Source organism: Rhinoderma darwinii, chromosome 7 (assembly GCF_050947455.1).
Source record: "Rhinoderma darwinii isolate aRhiDar2 chromosome 7, aRhiDar2.hap1, whole genome shotgun sequence".
NCBI lineage: Eukaryota > Metazoa > Chordata > Amphibia > Anura > Rhinodermatidae > Rhinoderma > Rhinoderma darwinii.
The window spans coordinates 70,161,560-70,184,992 of record NC_134693.1 but is presented as its reverse complement, the minus strand read 5'-3'; the positions used below and the strand labels follow the sequence as shown (position 1 = coordinate 70,184,992).

General features: G+C 40.9%; 1 protein-coding gene across 5 annotated transcripts in view; it reads left to right on the top strand.

The window, feature by feature from the left end:
* Nucleotides 1-23,433, top strand: part of RBFOX2 (RNA binding fox-1 homolog 2) — a 262,780-nt gene that overhangs the window by 80,492 nt on the left and 158,855 nt on the right. For 4 of the 5 annotated variants that reach the window (XM_075833519.1, XM_075833517.1, XM_075833518.1 and 1 more), the window contains exons 5-6: nt 3,834-3,926; nt 18,332-18,392. In XM_075833519.1, the coding sequence (XP_075689634.1) occupies nt 3,834-3,926; nt 18,332-18,392 (154 nt within the window). The remainder of the gene's footprint in view (nt 1-3,833; nt 3,927-18,331; nt 18,393-23,433) is intronic. The other variant, XM_075833520.1, reaches the window with a different exon arrangement.

Sequence of the window (23,433 nt, the reverse complement as noted above, 5' to 3'; positions counted from 1 at the left end):
TGTAATAGGCGGGGCTGCACATACCTTGTATCACTTTAAAGAGGCTCTGTCACCAGATTTTGCAACCCCTATCTGCTATTGCAGCAGATAGGCGCTGCAATGTAGATTACAGTAACGTTTTTATTTTTAAAAAACAAGCATTTTTGGCCAAGTTATGACCATTTTTGAAGTTATGCAAATGAGGCTTGCAAAAGTCCAAGTGGGTGTGTTTAAAAGTAAAAGTCCAAGTGGGCGTGTATTATGTGCGTACATCGGGGAGTTTTTAATACTATCAGCGTTAGCAGGTAAGTCGATGTAGCTACTTACCTGCAAACGCTGATGCTGCTGCAGAATCAACTGAAGCCTCTGGTGCCGATGTGTCCTCGCTCGTCTGACACGATGCAGGACCTGTGAGTGACGTCACAGCGTGATCTGGCAGAAGCTGGGCGTTCTGAAGAGAAGTGGTTGATACTTCTCGTCAGAGCGCCCAGCTAGTAAAAGTATTAAAAACTCCCCGATGTACGCACATAATACACGCCCACTTGGACTTTTGCAAGCCTCATTTGCATAACTACAAAAATGGTCATAACTTGGCCAAAAATGCTTGTTTAAAAAAATAAAAACGTTACTGTAATCTACATTGCAGCGCCTATCTGATGCAATAGCAGATAGGGGTTGCAAAATCTGGTGACAGAGCCTCTTTAAACAATGTTTCTATCCTCCTCCATTATTATTTAGATATCGGTGCTTTTATATTTGGCGCCCAATATGTAAGTAACCCCCAGAACTGTCAATGGGGCGTTTCTTTTATTGTAAATGGCAGGGGGGCATTATACTTAGTGGTCTGTTCCGTGGCGGCGGGAGTATCGTCGGCAGCGGTGACGTGTGAACTGTTAGTGTACACCTGTTCTCATTCGCTCTTCAGCTCTCGACAGACAAGGACGACAAGACTGAGATCTCACAAGAGATCACACAGCACAAGCCGCTCTGACACTGTCCGTAGCTGATTGGACAGTGTAAGAGCAATAAGTATCACGCACTTCTGTCATTTACAACATCGGCAATGCTCTGGCAGGGGATTCCGCTCCAGGAGTAGCCCCTGATGTCACTGTCTATATATGGACATTGACTTCATTGGTTCCCTCTTGGAGCGGAATCCCCGGCCTATGTTCTGACTGGGGATTCGGCTCCTAGAAGGAGTCCTTATGGCGATATCTACAGTGGGGGGGGGAGATAGTGATATCTACAGGGGGTTGGCGTTATCTTCAAGGGGGTGTGGCACGATCTACATGGGCACTATGGCACTAAAAGGGGCACTATCTACATGGGCACTGTGTGTGGCACTATCTACATGGGCACTATTGACGTGGGCCTAGGGGCAGCTAAGGGGGCATTATACTGTATGGGGCATTATCCTGTATGGGGAAGCTTTAGCAGCATTATACTATTTGGGGCAGATGTGCGGCTATTATACTGTATGGTGGCAGCTAAGTTGGCATTATACTGTATGGGGGAAGCTATAGGCTCATTATACTGTGTGGGGGCAGCTAGGGAGCATTATGCTGTATGGGGCAGTTTTGGGGAATTTGTTTGGCCATTTTACTGCATGTGAGAATCTGTGTGGGCATTCTAGTGCATGGGGACATCTGTGTTGGCTTTGTACTATATGGGTGCATCTATGGGGCTTTATACTGTGGTGGCAACTAGGGATGTCACGATACCAGAATTTGGACTTCGATACCGATACTTCGTTTAGTATTGCGATTTCGATACTTTGCCAACCGTAATAAAAAAAAGTTATTTTCGTTTTCTGATGTGCGGCGCGAGGTGTGATGAATTTTGAATGTGCCTCACATTAATAGTAATTAACCCCATCATGTTTCTCAGTCATAATGGGTTAATGTGTGAGGTACATGATTGGGTTAATTACTATTAATGTGAGGCACATGGAGGTTAAATTAATCACATAGATGCAGTGATCGCTATTGATTGCGACATCTAAGGGGTCAAATAAGTGGTATCCCGCTCGTTACAGTTAAGTGTCAGCTGTATTATACAGCCGACAGCCACGTTGTATGAAGCGATCTCAGCCAGTGAGCCCGACCCATGCTTTCCCTACCAGGCTCTGATGTAATTATATGTCAGGAAGGGATTTTAATGCCCACATAAAAGATCCAATCAGCCGACAAATAAGCATTTTCTGGTTTGCCGACCGATCGACATGTTACACAGGCTGATGAGCGTTCAAAATTGCGTTAGTTTGCCCTATTTTCAGCCTGTTTAAGGGGTTGACCAGACGTAGGGGAATTGCTGCGTATTTTCTGTCTGGAATTGTGGACCGAAACTGCGCAGCAGAATACAGTAGCAGCAAAGTGGATGAGATCTAACATCTCACAATGCGTAAAAATTCAGACCAGAAATGAACCTGCGGTGCGTATTTTTTGAACTGCAGCATGTCAATTGCTGCTGCGGATAGTGGACTGAATTGCTGCGTTTTTCAGAGGAGACCTTACCATCTCCCAGCATTGAGAAAAGTACCACCGTTTTCTACAGTAAATACCGTAGGAATCGGTGTGTTTTTTTTCCTCCGGAAGGTCTGCTACTTTTCTGCAGCAATTCCGTTACATGTGGACAAGCCCTAAAAGGGCCTTAAGAAAAGATTCTTATGAGTTAGGCCCAATGCACACGGTCGTGTCCATAATCACGGCCTGCGATTGCAGACATAGCTGGCTGCAGACGGCCGCCCGCATTTTCGGGCCGTGCTCCCATACTACGTATGGGAGCACGGCCCGTAAAATGCAAAAGAACGGACATATTCCATAATTTTGGGAACATTTCTAAGTCACGGACACCCATCCATAGCGATACGGTACGGTGTCCGTGGCCAATAGAATTTAATGGATCCGGAATTGCGCACCCATACAGACCATTTTTAGGGTCGCGTGCATGGAGCCTTATTTTTTCGAGAATGCGAGTACTGTATTTACTAATTTTATTACACAACCGTCAAAATGTCGTTTTTTTTGTGCTTGTAGCTTTAAATGCCTCTAAGTAAATATTAAACCTTTTTCTACCCTCTTAAAAAAAAAAAAAAAAAGTTTTTTCATCTGAACCTTGTTTAGTTTTTAGTTTTTGTTTTTTATAGACCCAACCGGGTTTAAAGTGATTCACTTGCTATAGAAGGAAGATTGTTGGGAGGGTCCCAAACTTCAGACCCCCTTCACTCTACTATAAGCAGCCTGATTGGTTATAAGAGTAAGAAAAAAAAAATGCTTGTTGGACAACCTCTTTACAAATAATAATACACGAGTATTCTGATACATAATGAGTAGAAATATAGGTTAATGTGATGATTCACTTGCTAAAGGCAAGGTGGTCATGTATTTCTTGTTGGCATTTGTGAACCCATTAACCAATATCAAGTTACTGCCTGAAATATTTGAAGGAAGCTTTATCCCATTCAGCTATGGGGAATCAGACTTGAAAATGGGCAATTTCCCTTTTCTTTTTTTTTTTTTTTTCCCCTTTTCTATTTCCCTTCTTTTTGTTTTCCCTGGAGGTATATTCACTGTCACTGCCCCCTCACATTGCATGTCTCTGAAGAGCATCAACATGACAGATTAGCGCTCGGTTTTCTGGTCTTTCACTGTTGCCAAGTTTAAAACAAAAGTTTGACATTCTGTGTTTTTGTTTTTTTTTCCCATTTTTTTTTTTTCTTAAGTTTTAATTCTGGCTCTTTGGCGGCTGATGTTTTCTTATGCCCCCTTACTCCTTTTCACCCCTCCTGTCTCTTCTCCCTTTTTCCCCCTTCCCTTCTCTAATGATTTGCATGTATGTCTCCCCTTTGCACGCAGGGTTTTGGTTTTGTAACTTTTGAAACTAGCGCGGATGCTGACCGGGCCCGGGAGAAATTGCACAGCACGGTGATTGAGGGGCGAAAAATCGAGGTGCATGTCTTTACCTGAAACTGAAAAATTGCTAAATGCCAGCAGCTGCACCCCATTCTATCTTCTAGGGTACGGTCCCCTGTAGCGGCATTCGTATGCAGCCAAACCCCACATAACTGTGGTGGCCAATGGCGTATGATTTTGCTGGTAAAACCTGGCAAAATCATGTGAATATTGGCCAACACAAGTGAGTGGGTTTTCGGCCACATGCGGACACAGTTCCGTGGAACCATACTCTTACACTTGTCTTCTCTCTCTTCTCTTCATATGGCCCTTATTATCTTTAATTGCTTGGCTCCTGTTTTGCTCATGTATTATAAGCTTATGTGACTTCCTAATTTGTACATTCAACCAGCATCCATTCTGTTTTTCCAAACTCCTCCATGAAAATACTGTTTATTACCTGATCTTAAATTGCCTGCTTATCTTGTATGAATAAAACAGTATTGTAAAGAAAAGTAGGATGTATTAAAATATTTTTTATGTAAAAGTTAACCCTTCACTCTTCCTCCATACCAGTGCCATTGAATGCATAGTTTACCACTTTGAGCCCATATTTGCTTATCAACAGCCTATCACCTCTACCACAATTGGAACTTTAGTGTCTCTGCATGCTGTCTACTGTAACCTACATGTTTTAAACTGGTGCTTGTTTATATTGTCCATTTTTAATTTTTTTTCTAACACTCTTATATACCATATTATACAGCTCAAGACTATATTCACACCACTTTTTTTTTTTTTTTTTTAAATGTCATTTTTTTTTTTAAATGTACATACAGTTGACAATATATTACAAAAAAAAGTTTATATTGTACAGTACCCGTAGTCTTTTATGGACCAGATGAATGGCAAAAGTGTTTTTGTGTTTTCTTGTTTGTTTTTTTTCCTGTTTATTCTGATAATAGAAATCAAAAAGACCTATGCAAATTTATACCCTTAAAGGGAATGTCGCTAGAAATTGTTTTTTTTTTTTTTTTGTTAAACAGTTATTATATACATGATTAGACATTGTTTTAATTTTTTTCACAAGTCAAGAAATATTATAAATTAGATTCTAATTTATAACATTTCCCTGTGCTGGTCACTAGAGGGAGCAATTCGGAAAATTGCAGCATTGGCATGCGGTAAAGCAACCACATTGCTTTATGCTGCAAATTTGAGAAGGCACACTCGCTCTAGCGTCCTCAAACAATCCCCCCTCCTTTCTCCTGGCTAGTGACAGGAGAAAGGAGGGGATTGAATGTTCAAACCTCCTACACTGTGTGCCGCCATTTTTTGAGCGAATACACAGTGTAGTAGACTTGCATACAGTGGTAATCACACACTAAAACACGAACATACACAAACATAACTTACCTGCTCCAGCCGCCGCCGCTGCCTCCGTCCGTCCGCTCCTAGTGCTTGCTTCTAATCACATGTCCGGAAGCCGCGACCGGAAGCAGTCATCTTACTGTCCGGCCGCGGCTTCCAGTCCACAAGAAAATGGCGCCGGATGTCGCTCGGTCGAAGACATTCCATTTGGACTGTGTGGGAGCGGCGCATGCGCCGTTCCCACACAGACGGCGTACACCATAGTGAATGGAAAGGCTCCCGTTCGCATTCTCTATGGGCATGTATGTGCCGTATTCCATTTCTGTATGTGTCGTTAATTGACACATACAGAGATGAATAAAAAAATGGCAGCCCCCATAGTGAAGAAAAAGTTAGAAAAAAAAAAAAAAGTCAAACACAAATAAAATGTATTTTAATAAAACACTAAAAGCAAATTGATATAAAAAAATTTTTTTTCGCGACACCTTTCCTTTAACTTTTGGATATGTTTAAGAGGAAAAAAAGATGTCCCCTTTTTAAAAGCTGGCTAACGTTTTTTAACTGATAAACTTCACATGTCTCTCAAAGTATACAGTTTGCATATAGTTGCATCCTATTTTTGTGTGTGTATATATAGATATATATCACTCTCAGGCCCCATGCACACGACTGTAATTATGACCTGCAATTACAGATCGTAATTGCAGATCAAAATACTGATCAATTAATTTCTATGGCCAACGGACACCTTTCCATATATTTACACAAAGGTGTCCAGGCCATTGAAAGCATCCGTACAAAAAAGAACGTTTTTTTTTTGTTTTATTTTATTTTACGGACCATGCTCTCATACATAAATGGGAGCACGGCCCGCAAATGTGGATGACTGTGCGCAGCAGGCCGTGCCTGTAATTACTACAGCTACAGCCGTGTTGGGGCCCCACTCCAAAGTGGCCTCATCCAAATATCACATTTATTCACCTATATTGGACAGGCAACCTTGAAGGCTTGAAAATGACTCGGAGTCGGGTTGAAACGTTGCCAGTCCACTATGGGTGATATTTGTATTAATCCATTTTGAAGTGCCGCTCTCGCTCTTTGCTATTTTGGGATCTAAAATCCTTTACTCAGTGCCATCCTACAGCAACTTTTTTCTGTATCTCTCTCTCTCTTTCTCTCTCGATATCTGTCTTTCTCTCTCTTTCTCTCTCGATATCTGTCTTTCTCTCTCTTTCTCTCTCGATATCTGTCTTTCTCTCTCTTTCTCTCTCGATATCTGTCTTTCTCTGTCTTTCTCTCTCGAGATCTGTCTTTCTCTCTCGAGATCTGTCTTTCTCTCTCGAGATCTGTCTTTCTCTCTCGAGATCTGTCTTTCTCTCTCGAGATCTGTCTTTCTCTCTCGAGATCTGTCTTTCTCTCTCGAGATCTGTCTTTCTCTCTCGAGATCTGTCTTTCTCTCTCGAGATCTGTCTTTCTCTCTCGAGATCTGTCTTTCTCTCTCGAGATCTGTCTTTCTCTCTCGAGATCTGTCTTTCTCTCTCGAGATCTGTCTTTCTCTCTCGAGATCTGTCTTTCTCTCTCGAGATCTCTCTTTCTCTCTCGATATCTCTCTTTCTCTCTCGATATCTCTCTTTCTCTCTCGATATCTCTCTTTCTCTCTCGATATCTCTCTTTCTCTCTCGATATCTCTCTTTCTCTCTCGATATCTCTCTTTCTCTCTCGATATCTCTCTCTCTCGATATCTCTCTCTCTCGATATCTCTCTCTCTCGATATCTCTCTCTCTCGATATCTCTCTCTCTCTCTCTCTCTCTCTCTCTCTCTCGGTATGTTTCTCTCGATATATAGAGAGAGATTATATATAGCTATCTGTCTTGCTCTCCATATACACACATACACATTATCTCTGTCAGCCATAACATTAAAACCACTGAGATGTACAGTGAATAACATTTTCCCGTTACAATGGGTGGGAAATATTAGGTCATTAGGACCAGTCCGTTCTTGGATCTGGAAGTCTTGGAAGCATGAAAAATGGGCAAGCTTGAGGATCTTAAGCGACTTTATCAGGGGCCAAATTGTGATAGCTAGACAGTTAGGTCAGAGCATTTTCAAAATGGCAGGTTTTGTGGATTGTTCCTAGTATCTAATGGTTAGTATCTACCAAAAGTGGCCTAAAGAATGACAACCAGTGAACCGGCGACATGCCTAAAGCTCATTGATATGCCTGGGGAGTAAAGGCTAGCCCGTCTGGTCCGATCCCACAGAAGAACTACTGTAGCATAAATTATTGAAAAACTTTAATGATGGCTATGATTGAGTGCCTATCCTGTCTTCCAGTGAAAACACCTACAATAGCGACATGAGCATTAGAACAGGACTATCTAGCAATGGAAGGTATGTGCGCATTGGTTAACTGGGGAAGAGATAGCACCAGGATGCACTATGGGAAAAGGGAAAGCTGGCAGAGGCAGTGTGATGCCCTAGGCAATGTTCTGCTGGTAAACATTGGGTCCTGGCATTCATATGGATAATGCACACTGCAAAAACTGTTCAGGAATGGTTTGATGAACATGACCATTCAAGGTGTATTTATTTGACCGCCAAATGTTTTTAAAAACTCAATCCGATTGAGCATCTGTTTGAAAAACCTGTCAGATCCATGAAAGCTTCACCTCGCAATTTACAGGAATTAAGGGATCTTTTGAAAATGTCTTAGTGCCAGTTACCACAGGACACCATCAGTGGACTTGCGGAATCCAGACCTTGACAGATCAGAGCTGTTTTGGCGGTATGAGGGGGAACTACATATTAGTAGGCTGGTGGTTTTAATGTTCTGGTTGAATTCTGTCTGTTTTTTTTTTTTCTCTTAGGTTTGTTTAAAAAAAAAAAAAAAAAAAAAAGACGTGGTGTGAACCTAGCCTAATAATTATCAGCTTAATACCCTTTTGTCTTTGCTCTTTTTAACCCCTCGGAGAGGCAGCCATTTTTCAAGTTTTAATTTTTATTTTCTTCCTCCCTACCTTCCAAAAGCCATAACTTTTTTTTAGATTTTTCTGTTGACCTAGCTGTATGAGGGCTTGCTTTTTGCGGGACAAGTTGTAGTTTGTCACGGCTTCATGTAATGTGCCATATAACGTACTAGGAAACTGAAAAAAAAATTACTCTGTGGAGTGGGAATTAAACTGCGAATCCACCTTAGTTTTTTGGGGTTTGTTTTTATGACTTAGATCCTGTGGCACAAACGACATGTTAACTTTATTTTATGGGTTGATACGAAGATACCAAGTTTTATATAGTTTCTTTTCTTGTTTTAAGACTTTTATAAAGAAAATCTTTGTTAGAAAGTGGCGACACAAAACTATTGTTTTTTGAGAGCCATAACTTGGTGTGAGGGCTTATTTTTTTTGTGGGATGAGCTTTTTTTATTGGTACCATTTTGAGGTGCATGCAGGTTTTTTTTAATCCATTTTTATTACTTATTTTTGGGGGTGCGGAGGTGACCAAAAAACAAAAATTAATTTTTTTTTACAGCGTTTACCGAGCGGATTGACATTATATTGTAATAGTTTAAGCTTTTATGGATGTGGCGATAAGTTATGTAAACTTTGTGGGGTTTTTTTCGTGAAAAAATGCGAAAGGGTTTTTGTCTGTCTTTTTTACTTTTTTTTTTAAAAAAAAATTGTACATTAAAAGAAAATGTAACTAACTTTTTTTTTTTGTTAACTTGAGCCATCGATCGTTGGATCGCTTGCATGGTATACTGCAAAACCACTGTATTGCATTATATCGCCATACTGACTGTCTCCTATGAAGCCCTGCCATAACAACCCCCCCCCCCTCACCGATCGCATTGCGGGAGGATCCGGTGCCACATCGTGGGGGCCACCCCCTTATTTTAATGCCTTAAATGCTGCGGTCGCTATTGACCGCAGCATTTAAAGAGGCTCTGTCACCAGATTTTGCAGCCCCTATCTGCTAATGCAGCAGATAGGCGCTGCAATGTAGATTACAGTAACGTTTTTTATTTTTAAAAAACGAGCATTTTTGGCCAAGTTATGACCATTTTCGTATTTATGCAAATGAGGCTTGCAAAAGTACAACTGGGCGTGTTGAAAAGTAAAAGTACAACTGGGCGTGTATTATGTGCGTACATCGGGGGCGTGTTTACTACTATTACTAGCTGGGCGTTGTGTATAGAAGTGTCATCCACTTCTCTTCACAACGCCCAGCTTCTGGCAGTGCAGCACTGTGACGTCACTCACAGGTCCTGCATCGTGTCGGCACCAGAGGCTACACTTGATTCTGCAGCAGCATCAGCATTTGCAGGTAAGTAGCTACATCGACTTACCTGCAAACGCCGATGCTGCTGCAGAATCATCTGTAGCCTCTGGTGCCGACACGATGCAGGACCTGTGAGTGACGTCACAGTGCTGCACTGCCAGAAGCTGGGCGTTGTGAAGAGAAGTGGATGACACTTCTATACACAACGCCCAGCTAGTAAAAGTAGTAAACACACCCCGATGTACGCACATAATACACGCCCAGTTGTACTTTTACTTTTCAACACGCCCAGTTGTACTTTTGCAAGCCTCATTTGCATAAATACGAAAATGGTCATAACTTGGCCAAAAATGCTCGTTTTTTAAAAATAAAAACGTTACTGTAATCTACATAGCAGCGCCTATCTGCTGCAATAGCAGATAGGGGTTGCAAAATCTGGTGACAGAGCCTCTTTAAGTAATTAAACGTGCGGAAAGCCATCTTCGATTCTGCCCGTTGCTCTGGGGTGTCAGCTGTAACATACATGTATGTTACAGCTGACACCTGCTTGGTATGAAGCGTGCTCATCTCGTGAGCTCGCTCCATACTTCCCCTTGGCGGTTGTCACGTACATGTACGTTACATTTCGCCAAGGGTTTAATGTTTTACTTATTTTTTTAAAGGGGATTTCCAAAGAAATACATTTATTACCTATTAACAAGGTAGATGATAAATGTATGATGGCCGGGAGCCCCACTCCTGGGAGCCCAACTAATGCCGTTTTTGTTGGTCTCAAGGAGTCTAAATTCTTGACTATCTACTTACGCCTCATTCACACGACAGGGTCCGAGTGTCGGCCGATATAATCGGCCGTTTTGGGCCGTTCTTCCCGGCCGGTTTGCATCCGTTCCGATTCCGTTCCGGTCCGTGTTGCCGTTTTTAACGGCCGATTTTGACCCGTTTTGCATCCGTTTTTTTCCCTGGCCGTTTTAAAATCTGATGAATTTCATTTAAATTTGATGCCACCCAGCCCCCTGCAGGTAATGCCACCCAGCCCCCTGCAGGTAATGCCACTGACTTCAATGTCCATATATGGACAGTTTAGTCACTGACTTCTCCTGGAGAGGAATCCCCGGCCACGGGGTCGGGGATTCCGCTTCAGATGTGAGTGACGTCGCTGTGTCCATGTATGGACAGTGTTGTCACTCACTTCTCCTGTAGCAGAATCCCCAATTCCCGGCCGGGGATTGGGGATTCCGACTCCTACAGGGAGCCAAAAAAGACCCTCCTCTTCCTCACATGCACTCTGCACTGTGAGGAGGAGGAGGAGGAGAGAGAGCGTGAGCGACGGAATACACGGCCATCACTCGGGACACATTCCGGTGATGGCCGTGTATTACCCGGCCCCATAGACTTCTATGGGGGCCGGGTAAACGGCCGAAAATAGGGCATGTCCAATTTTTTTGACAGCCAGGTTTACCGGGCCGTCAAAAAATCGGTCATGTGAATAGCCCCATTAGGGGGTCTATTGTTCCTACTGCAGCCGGGTGATGGACGATTTATGAACGGCTGTCACCTGTCCGGGAAACCCTGTCGTGTGAATAAGGGCTCAAACTCCACCCATGTGGTTTTGTGGGGGAGGAGGAACAGGGGTCTCGGGACCCCCATTCTAATGAACGGTGGGTCCACCAAGCAATCATACATAACCTATTCTGGGAAATTCCTTTTAAACGATTGCTTAAAATTTGTCAGTTATGCCTTATTGCCCCCTAATGGGCATGTGTTTGTTCGCCCCTCTAATGTTAGAAGCACCCCCTGGGTGTACTAAATAACACTATTCTTTTACAAATAAGAAAAGGTTTTCGTTTTTGTTTTAACAATGGTTTGTTTCCCTGGTTGCTACTTTATCTCCATTCTATATTTTATTTTTTGCTAGTATCTTATGTGTCTTCACTATTCTGTTAATGTATCAAACCCTTTTCACCATTTACATAGATTTAAAGGGTCTAAACCTGCAGTTATTTTCACTTCTATTTGTTCCGTACTTCTTGCTTACATACTGAACATATGTTTGCATAAAGTATGACTGTGGGATCGGACTATATAGGGCTTGTTTTCTGTTAAAATGGTAATGCATAGTCTCCATACGAGCTGTAGAAATAAAATAATTAGGAAATTTTGAATTAATATCTATTGTAAAATTGCTTCATTTTTAATTTGAGGCATTTAAACATTAAATAAAATGTGGTTGCGAAGGTGGACAGAGCCTTTAAATGTTATAATTGTATTTTTATTATAATGCCCATCCAGATACCCCACTTCCTGCTAAAACTGAGTTAGTATTTATTCTACACTGCAAACTGCCATTATGGAATGTTGATTCCACATTGCAGCTATTGTAATATATATTTATCAGCAATAATTCCGATCCGGTCTGTTTAACCACTTAGATGCCTAGCTCGCTATGGACTGTGGCATCTTAAAGAGGCTCTGTCACCAGATTATCAAATCCCTATCTCCTATTGCATGTGATCGGCGCTGCAATGTAGATAACAGTAACGGTTTTTAATTTTTTTAAACGATCATTTTTGGCTAAGTTATGAGCAATTATATATTTATGCAAATGAGCCTTTCTAATGGACAACTGGGCGTGTTTTCTCTTATTTCCAACTGGGCGTGTATTGTGTTTTTAGCAACTGGGAGTGTTTACTTGTTTCACTGCACAATCACACTGTGCTGTGGATCATGCTGGGCTGGAACAATGAGAAGTGTAGGACACTGATTGGTCAGCCTCATACACTTCTCTGTACAACACCCAGTTGGTAAAAAGTAAAAACACGCCCAGTTGTCCATTGAGAAACTCATTGGCATAAATCTAAACTAGCTCATAACTTGCTCAAAAATGATTGTTTTTCGAAATAAAACCACTTCTGTTATCTACATTACAGCGCCAATCAGATTATGTAGGAGATAGGGCACTTCTAATCTGGTGACAGAGCCTCTTTAAGATGTTCGGATGAGGTGCCCCCACCCCCTGTAACTCAATCGCTAGCCCCTTGATACAGATTCAAGGGGCTGATGGTTTTCATGGCAGTTTGGTGGGCCCCCTGGTCTGCTCTCTCGGTGTTCCTAGTGCTCAGGGGCAGGGCTGAATAGGAGCCAGTAAAAATCACAATCCACTGCATTACATAAGTAATACCAGCGATCCAACAATCGCTCTCTCAAGTTCCCTAGGGGGACTAAAATTTTTTTAGTAATGTAAAAAAGAAACACAATTGGTGTTGCTGTGTCCATAGAGGTCCTTTAACTATTACAATATAACATTATTTGTCCCAAGGTGTGAACGGCGTTTAAAAAAAAAAAACCCCGCAAATTGCTGCTTTTTGGTCACCTTACAACCCTAAAAAATAACCAAAGCTGTCCAAATTGTGATTTAAATCACTAGTAACAGAATTGGCCAGATAATTAGACAACAACCCTTACAAAAAAGCACACACTTCATTGAAATATCATATCGCATGAACTTTATTGAGGGAATAACTGTAAAAAAAGAATATAAAAAGGAAGGGAAAAAAAATCATATACAGAACTAAAGCAGAAGCCAACTGGTCGTGTATATAAATGAATGACCCTGATCTAGTCTATAAACGCAGTATTCAAGAAAACAACATAGAAGACCGCATACAAAGCTGTTGCTTAAAGAGGCTCTGTCACCAGATTTTGCAACCCCTATCTGCTATTGCAGCAGATCGGCGCTGCAATGTAGATTACAGTAACGTTTTTATTTTTTAAAAACGAGCATTTTTGGCCAAGTTATGACCATTTTCGTATTTATGCAAATGAGGCTTGCAAAAGTACAACTGGGCGTGTTGAAAAGTAAAAGTACAACTGGGCGTGTATTATGTGCGTACATCGGGGCGTGTTTTTTTTCTTATTCAAAATTTTTATTGAGTTTCAGAACACAAAATTTACAAAACATAGTGGAGGGAAGGCCTCCACACCTTAAATAAAAACAAACAAGGTCAGTGGACCAAAGAAAAAAAAAAAAAACAAAACACCAAAAGGAAAATCAATAATGTGCAACACATCTCAACATGAAAAAGAATGGTCGGTATACAACAGTAGCATGAGTAATCCTAGAGGCATAACAACAGAATGTACAACGAGACCACTTAATTCAAACAGAGAAGAAGAGGCACATTACCCTAGACGGGGAAGAGAAAGTATAGAAAAAGGCCCCAAGAGAGGGAGGGATAGGAGGGAGGGGAGAGGACAAGGGGATCCTGGACTCCAGTTCTGGCGTATTATGAATGAAAATCAGCAGCGCGCAAAAGCCATAGTACATTTCACAGGGGTATAGGCCGACTCAGGTTACCGCCGTGAGGTAGGAAGGAGAAGAAAGAAACACTATCCAAGGAGACCATGTAGACGTGTATTTTACCACAGATGCCGGGGAGTGGGCCACCAAGTGTTCCATTCGCTGTATCAAGGCAACTTCCCGAAACCACTCATCTAATGTTGGGGGTATGGCCGTTTTCCACCTGCGCGGGATCACTGACTTTGCCGCCTGAAGGAGATGTCTAGTTAGGGAGCTTTTATAAACGTGTATTGGCATCGGGAACATGAATAAAAGAGCTGCTTCCGGAGAGTTGGGGACATAGACTCCAGTAACCTCCAATATTAATTTAAGCACCGCATCCCAAAAACTCATCAACAAGGGGCAACTCCACCAAACATGAGACATAGAACCTCCTACAGCACCACAACGCCAACAATTGTCAGGCACAGACGGATACCATTTATGAAGCGCAGCCGGGACCCTATACCATCTAGAGACAATTTTGTAACTAGTTTCCTGGGCCCTAATGGCTATAGAGGCTTTTTGTGAGAGGGAGACATCGGGGCGTGTTTACTACTATTACTAGCTGGGCGTTGTGTATAGAAGTGTCATCCACTTCTCTTCACAACGCCCAGCTTCTGGCAGTGCAGCACTGTGACGTCACTCACAGGTCCTGCATCGTGTCGGCACCAGAGGCTACAGATGATTCTGCAGCAGCATCGGCGTTTGCAGGTAAGTCGATGTAGCTACTTACCTGCAAATGCTGATGCTGCTGCAGAATCAAGTGTAGCCTCTGGTGCCGAAACGATGCAGGACCTGTGAGTGACGTCACAGATCTGCACTGCCAGAAGCTGGGCGTTGTGAAGAGAAGTGGATGACACTTCTATACACAACGCCCAGCTAGTAATAGTAGTAAACACGCCCCGATGTACGCACATAATACACGCCCAGTTGTACTTTTACTTTTCTACACGCCCAGTTGTACTTTTGCAAGCCTCATTTGCATAAATACTATCCCTCCCTCTCTTGGGGCCTTTTTCTATACTTTCTCTTCCCCGTCTAGGGTAATGTGCCTCTTCTTCTCTGTTTGAATTAAGTGGTCTCGTTGTACATTCTGTTGTTATGCCTCTAGGATTACTCATGCTACTGTTGTATACCGACCATTCTTTTTCATGTTGAGATGTGTTGCACATTATTGATTTTCCTTTTGGTGTTTTGTTTTTTTTTTTTTTCTTTGGTCCACTGACCTTGTTTGTTTTTATTTAAGGTGTGGAGGCCTTCCCTCCACTATGTTTTGTAAATTTTGTGTTCTGAAACTCAATAAAAATTTTGAATAAGAAAAAAAACACGCCCCGATGTACGCACATAATACACGCCCAGTTGTACTTTTACTTTTCAACACGCCCAGTTGTACTTTTGCAAGCCTCATTTGCATAAATACGAAAATGGTCATAACTTGGCCAAAAATGCTCGTTTTTAAAAAATAAAAACGTTACTGTAATCTACATTGCAGCGCCGATCTGCTGCATTAGCAGATAGGGGCTGCAAAATCTGGTGACAGAGCCTCTGGTATTGAGATTTAGTAAGGACCACATTAAACATGGTGTTGTATGTCTGCTAAATACCTGGAAATATAGATACTAGTGGGTAAGAACCAAACACAAGTAGTGCTTTAGGAATTTTTACCCTTTTACTATAAGACCAAGAGAACAGTGCAAATAAATATACATTATATTATAGTAAGGTACACTGACCAAGATTGCGACTGTGCCCAATATGCGATTCGTTGCTGCTTCTGGAGCATCTAGAGTTTTGGTAATATTTTTCCTTGCGATTTTGTTTGGTTCTTACCCACTAGTACTTAGGGATGTTACGATACCAGAATTTGGACTTCGATACCGATACTTTGTGTACTGATACCAAAACGATACTTTGCCAACCGTAATAAAAAAAAAAAGTTCTTCCATTTTCTGATGTGAGGCACGAGGTGTGATGAATTTTGAATGTGCCTCACATTAATAGTAATTAACCCCATCATGTTTCTCACATTAACCCATTCATGTGTAAGGTACATGATGGGGTTAATTACTATTAATGTGAGGCACATGGAGGTTAAATTCATAACACCTCGTGCTTCACAATAAGTGAAAGGAAGCAGTTTTGTTTTTTAGAGTGTACACATAAATTATGCAAAATAATTGTTGTGCAGGTTATTACGGCCGTGCCAACACCAAATGTGTGTATTTTATGTATTGAGACTTATTTTAATGTATGTTGTGAAAAAGGTTGTGTGTGTGTGTGTGTGTGTGTTTTTTTTTCCTATTTAATATTACTTTGTGTTTACTTTTTAAACTTTAATGTACTGGCATATATCTATATATTCCTGTACATTAGCCTGTGTACTGATCGTACACAGGCAGTTGTTGGGACATACCTCAGTATGCCCTAACAGGAAATATGGTCAGATAGCCCTGGGGTCCTTCAATGGACCTTGGGCTGTCTGCCCATATATGGTATGTCCCTCAATCGCGTGTCAGGGATTCCTGTGACGCGATCCAAGGGGCACCCCCTTCTCACTTTTCTCTTGAATGCTGCAGTCAGCTTTTATTGCAGCATTCAGGAGAATAGGGATGGAGATGAGGTTACCCTGTTCTCCGCTGTTAGAGCGGGGCTGCGGCTGTGTAACAGCCATTGCCCCGCTCCTGACAACAAGTGCGTGCGGTCAGCATGAGGTGAGGCGGCCGACGCTACACTAAAGAGCACGGGCACTGAAGACAGAACATGAGGGTGTTTTGCAGTGCGCCTGCCATGTTTGGTCTTCAGTGCCGCCGCTCATTAGTGCAGCGCTGGCCACATCACCTCATGCTGACCGCGAACACTTGTCAGGACTCAGGAGTGGGACACTGGCTGTATTACACAGCCGCAGCCCCGCTCTCATACATTCATGTGTTTAAATGCTAAGCAGTGCGGCTGCACAGCTTAGTATCGATATACATGAAATAACGGTATCGAACTATTTGGGGGGGGGGGAGAGTATCGAAACTGCATCGAAGTTTAGATGCGTCGTGCATCCCTACTAGTACCTATATTTGTGTTTGGGTGGTGTCTTTGCTAACTCATCAAAACATCCATGCACTATTATGTATGCGGTCTCATATGACCGTTTCTTGAATATGGTGTCTGTCTATAGACTAGATCAGGGTCATATTCATTTATATACATGACCAGATGGCTTGTGCTAAATTTCTGAAGTTTACTGCCTTTTATATTCTGTTTTACATGGACATTGAAACCTCTCTAAAAGAACACCTCTTTGAGAAGATCACCCCTTTATACAGACCAGGCTTCATGTGATAGATTTTCAGTTCCATCATATATTATGCATACTGGCCATCTTCTTTGAGAAGAACACCCCCTAGAAGACCACTTTTTTTATTGTATTCCCTTATAAAGATGATGTAATATGATATTTTATTTGTGAGTTTTTTTTTGTTTTTTTTTAAGGGGTGGTTGTTAAAAAAAAAAACGTAATAAATGGTCATGTGATAAACTCATATGTACTCCAAAATGATACTAATAAAAACCGCAGCTCGTGCCACAAAAAAGAAAAAGTTCTCACCGCTTCATTGGCGGAAAAATAAAGTTATGGGTCTCACAACGTGATGGCACAGAATAAAAAGTTATGGCTGTTGGAAGACGGATTTAATAATGAGACTCATCGAAATGGCTGCGGCACCAAGTCGGTAAATGTCCCATTAAGATTCTTCCTAGGGTTTATTTTTTTTGTTTTTCCTCTTCTCGTTTGGCTTTTGTCCCTGCTTAGTATTTCCATTACCCTGTAATCTTTTTTTTGCGCACTCTTGCTTTCGACATTCTTCCACAAGTGCCTTTTTATTTATTTTTTCATTTTACTATTTTTGCTTTGACTTTTATGCCGGTTTTATCCATGGGTTTGTAAGGAGAGCTTTAGTTACCTGCGTGTTTACTTGATTTGAAAATGTAGGCATATTATAATGTACTACTAAATGTGTAATTCTTATTTACAACTCACATTTCCTTACCATTTGGTAAAATATTACAACTAGGTGTTGATGTGTAGAACATATACATTCACGAGTTACTCATCTTAATTAAAAGTGGATATCGCGACGCAGTGCCGCTACCTGAATGACCCCATTGACTTTTATGACGCGTGTCGGTTGGGTCCTGTCATTTTGACTGGAAAAATAGTTTGGCATGCCTCCAAATCCGATTTGAACATTGCCTTAGACATACATCTAGATATTAAATTACACACACGCTGAATCTATCAGTCTATCTATTGTGTGTATGTTTGCATGTGTGGTGGGTTATGAATGAAATTTAACCCTGTATTGCCAATGCATGCTGTAGCGGGCTGAATGGCTTTCTGCATGAATAACCTGTCACGTATAAGCTATGGTTATCCTAACTGTATCTCTCTTCCCTTTCCACTTATGGCAATCGTGCTAGGTCAACAATGCAACAGCTCGTGTGATGACCAATAAAAAAACTGTGACACCTTATGGAAATGGTGAGATTTACACATTTTTCTAAAGATTATCTACAACTTTGTTGTATGTGTTTTCTGCACTTCATATACATCCTAATATCTAATAAATAACTTCGTTTTCAAAATTTTGCTAAACTTATATCGTGATCCCTGATGTATCATGCTTGCCCACGCTGCTCCTAGTACAGATTTACTACACCCATGTGCTCTGTCAAATATGTAATCGGTAAAACTATACATTCTATGTTAATCATGAAAAATTAGTGAAGGAGCTCAGTTGTTAACCTTATTCAGACGAGCGTGTCCGTTTTGCGTCCGCGTGCTGTCCGTGTTTTTAACCCACCCATTGACTTCAATGGACGACGTGGGCCGCAAATACAAATAGTACATGCAGTGAGTTTCACGCAACGGACACGCTCGGTGAAAAACCACAGACTAGTGAATAGCCCCGTTGAATTGCATAGGTCTGTGTGCTGTCCATTTTTTATTTATTTTTTTAACTGACAACACACGGACATAAAATACGCTCGTCTGAATAAGGCTTTAGGGGTCCCGATATACAAACCCCTCCACCATCCGTAAGTAATGGAGTTTTTTTTTTTAATGGTATGTTTTATTGAAAAGCATAGGTTACTATACTTTAACCCACATACATATATTTATTTTTGCTTAGGTCCCAAAAACATAGTTAACCATTTAATAATGACTGGCCTATTTTGGCCCATAATGAGCAAGCATTTATTTCTATTTTCATCGCATTCAAAGAGCCATACATTTTTCAATTTTTCTGTCGACCTAGCTATATGAGGGCTTTTTTTTTGCGGGATGAGTTGTATTTTTTAATCTCACCGTTTTTTAGATATGTATAGCTTATTGATTAACTTGTATTAACTTTTTTTTTTTTTAGGGGGGGGGTTGGAAAAAACAGCTATTCTGCCTTTTATTCTTTGTTTTTTATTTATTCTGTTCGGCGTGTATAACAGGTTACCTTTTATTCTCTGGGTCGATATGATTACGGCGATAACTAATATGTATATGTTTTTTTAAATACATTTGCACAATAAAAGCACTTTTTAAAAGGAAATCCGTTTTTGCCTCGTCTCGTTCCAGGAGCTATAACTTTATATATTTTTTTTTTTTACTTTTCCATCAATGTAGCCATATGTGAGCTTGTTTTTTGCAGAACGAGATGGTTTTCATTGGTACCATATTGGGGAACATGGGACTTATTGATCAGCTTTTATTAAATTTTTGGGGGCAAGGGAGGTGGGTAAAAAAGCAATTCAGTTGTTTTATGCATATCTATCTTATGCCATTTACCGTGTGGTTTAAATAATGTATTAACTTTTGTTTTATGATACATTTGTCTCATATCCTGTGGATATGCTAGATATGTGTGAGTTGGGAATGCTTTTTATTTGTATATACTTAATAAATGGGTTGGTAGACATCAGTTCCCAACAGGACGCAGACATGTCAAAAATGCTACAGAGGGAAAGAGCTCAGGTGCATTAAATAGTAATATCCACTCCCACTAGTCCTGAGGGGACTGGCTGCTCAGTGTTATCACTACACACAACCTAAGCTTCAAATAATGTGCTAGTTTGCAAGGCACAGCGTATCTTGCTGGATCACAGACTATTAGTCACGCCCATACTATTAGATCAGGCGGGCTGCCCTGCACGCCACACCAAACAAAGGCACGCTAAACTCTCAACATTATAAGACCTGGCTGCGTCCTGAAAAAAGTGCATACAGTAAACCTTTCCATGAAAATTTATGAGGTATTAGTTGTTATTTTGGCCAAAATAAGCAAGCTCGCATCCCAACGTCGAGGGTCCTTTCGAGTCCCTATGCTAGAAAGTTCCATACATAAAAGCAAAACACAGAAAAAATGGGGACATAGATATACTCCAAAAACCACAGAAAAGGCCATACTTACTAAATGGGTTGGTATACATCAGTTCCCAACAGGACACAGACATATGGACAGTGATGTCAAGGGCTTTCCCAAGACAGGAGTCCCCGGCCAGATAGCTTGCGTTGCTTTGGCCAGGGACTCAATAGCTGAATGCTGAAGCAGGGAGCTGACTCTTCCTTGCTTTAACATTGGATTCCAATGTATCTGCATCCTGAGGATGCAGATACAGTTGACACTGCTACATACCACCAGCTGCTCGGGACAGTGGGACACAGCCCGAAATCCGGGAAGGTCCTGCTTAATCCGGGATGGTTGGGAGGTCTGGATAACATCGTAAAATCTCTGGCTCTGGTATATCATGCACTATATTGAAGGAGTACTGTTGCCATGTTTTGATACAGACCACCATCCTTTTCTCTCCCTGTACTGGAGAGAGGAAGATGACTATTGGTACCCACAGCTAAATGATGGCAGATTTGGTAACTGAACAAAGCGAATGTAGTTCACCGAGTTTAGCCACACAAAGTATATTGTGTATAGTAGTATTATATATGTATGTGTGTGTATTTCAAATCCTAATGATGATCATAGCATAGCATATAGACTGGACCATGATTAATACAGATTATAAAACAATAATATTCCTAGTACCCTTACAAAAAAATAAATGGATAAAAAAATAATCTTATACTGTACATCAAAAAATACTAAATATAATGCATGCATAAAATTTTCAAAATAAGTTAGTGTGTGTATATATATATATATATATATATATATATATATAATTAATTATACACAAAATACAATGATGGTGATTATCAAAACTCAAACATGAAGTGTACTCAAGACCGTAAATGAAGTGGGGAAAAAGGGTGTGATCACAAAACAAGACAAAGTCAGTGAAAGTGCTCAAGTTTTTTATTTGTCAGAGTATGTTATAAATATATTTCATCAATAAGAGATAAATACAAAATGAATTGAACCTACGCTAAAACTAAGATGCAGAAGCGCTCGTGTGACTGCTGATCCGCTTAGTTTCTGTTTGGCTTTTCTCGGGAAGCCGATGTAGCAGTGTACGGGTCCATAGACTTTCTATTGAGTCCGTACACCAACTGCTCGGTTTTCCGAGTAAAGCCGAACAGAAAGCAAGCGGCTCAGCGCTCACACAAGCGTTTTTGAATGTCCCTTTTTTTTTTTTTTTTCTAGGACATTACAAGGCTTAAGTTTTGCAGCAATTTCTCACGTTTTCAAGAATATTTCCAAAACCTATATATTTTTTTTAAGAATCAGTTCAGTTCTGAAGTGGCTTTGAGGGCATTATATATTCGAATCCCCACATAAGTCACCTTGTTTTAAAACTGCACCCTTCAGAGTATTCAAAATCGCATTCAGAAAGTCTCTTAACCCTTTAGACGTTTCACAGAAATTAAAGCAAAGTAGAGATGAAATTTAGAAAATTCATTTTTTTCTTTTGCCGAAATTCGTTTGTAATACATTCTTTTCTGTGCCACAGAAGGTTTTACAGAGAAACGCAACTCAATATTTTTTTGCACAGATTCAGCAATTTTTTAGAAATATCCCGCGTGTGGCCCTAGTATGCAAATGGCCTAAAACACAGGCCTCAGAAGCAAAGGAGCACCTAGTGGGTTTTGGGGCCTCCTTTTTATTACAATATACTTTAGGCACTATGTTAGGTTTCAAGAGTTCTTGTTTGTGGTTCCAAAACAGCGGAAACTCTATTTGGGAATTGACACCCCTCAAGGAATTTATCAGCGAAAATAAATAGACCTTTTTTATTTTTACAAGAAATAAAGGAGAAAAAGCACCACAACATTTGTATAGCAATTTTTTCACTATTACGGCAATACCCCTTATGTGGTAATAAACTGCTGTTTGGACCCATGGCAGTGCTCAGAAGGGAAGGAGCTCCATTTGGATTTTGGAGCACAGATTTTGCTGGATTGGTTTCCAGGTGCCATGTCCCTTTTGCAATGCCCTGGAAGGACCCTGCAGTGTGTTCGGTCCGGAACTTGTGGCCGAAATACGTTCCGTCCATTACGGATGTAACCTGCTCGTGTGAACCCAGCCTTACAACCACCATAAATTGTTAGGCAGGTTCTCTAGGATACGGCAATATCCCACACGTGGCCATTATCTGTTATCTGGGCACAGGGCAGGGCTCAGAAGGGAAGGAGCACTATTTAGAGCACAGATTTTGCTGGAATGGTTTTCGGGTGCCATGTCGCCTTTGCAGAGCTCTTGATGTACCAGTACAGTGGAGACCCCCCCCCCCCCATGAAACGACACCATTTTGGAAAATACACACTTCAAGGAATTTATCTAGTGGTGTAGTGAGCATTTGGACTCCACGTGTTTCATGGAAGTTATAAACATTGGTCCATGAAAATTAAGAATTGCATTTTTCCCAAAAGTGTTGCTTTAGCCCCAAATTTTTTATTTATACAAGGGGTAATAGGAGAAAAAGCACCACATAATTTGTTACACAATTTCTCCTTTATACGGCAATACTCTATGGGGTCGTAAACTTCTGTATGGGCACAAGACTGGGCTCAAAGAAAGAAGCACCATTTGATATTTGGAGCACAGATTTTGCTGCCATGGTTTTCGGGTAACAAGTCACAATTGCAGAGCCCTTGAGGTACCAGTATAGTGGAAACACCCAATAAGTGACCCCATTTTGGAAATTGCACCCGTTTAAATAATTTATCTAGGTGTGTGATCACTTTTATCACCTCATAGTTTTTGTTTTTTTTGCGGAGTTTAGTGGAATTCTAGCATGAAAAATAAAATTTTAAATTTTTCACAAATGCGTAATTTATAGGACCGCTTTTTCAGACACAGAGCATGTAAGTGTAGGAAAGCCCCTCCGCAATTATTGGGCTATTTCTTCTAAGTTTAGGGATACCCCAAAAGTGGTCTAAATAAGTTATCTGGACACATAGTTGTGGCTAGAATTGAAGGAGCACCACAAGGATTTTGAGGCCTTATTTTTACTTTGATTTTTGGGCACCAGCATAGACCTGAAAAAATGTGCAGATCATACACATTTGTTTAAATATTAGGTAGTAATCTACAGGTATACAGAGAATGTTTAGTTAGAGAGTTTTTTCAGTGTCC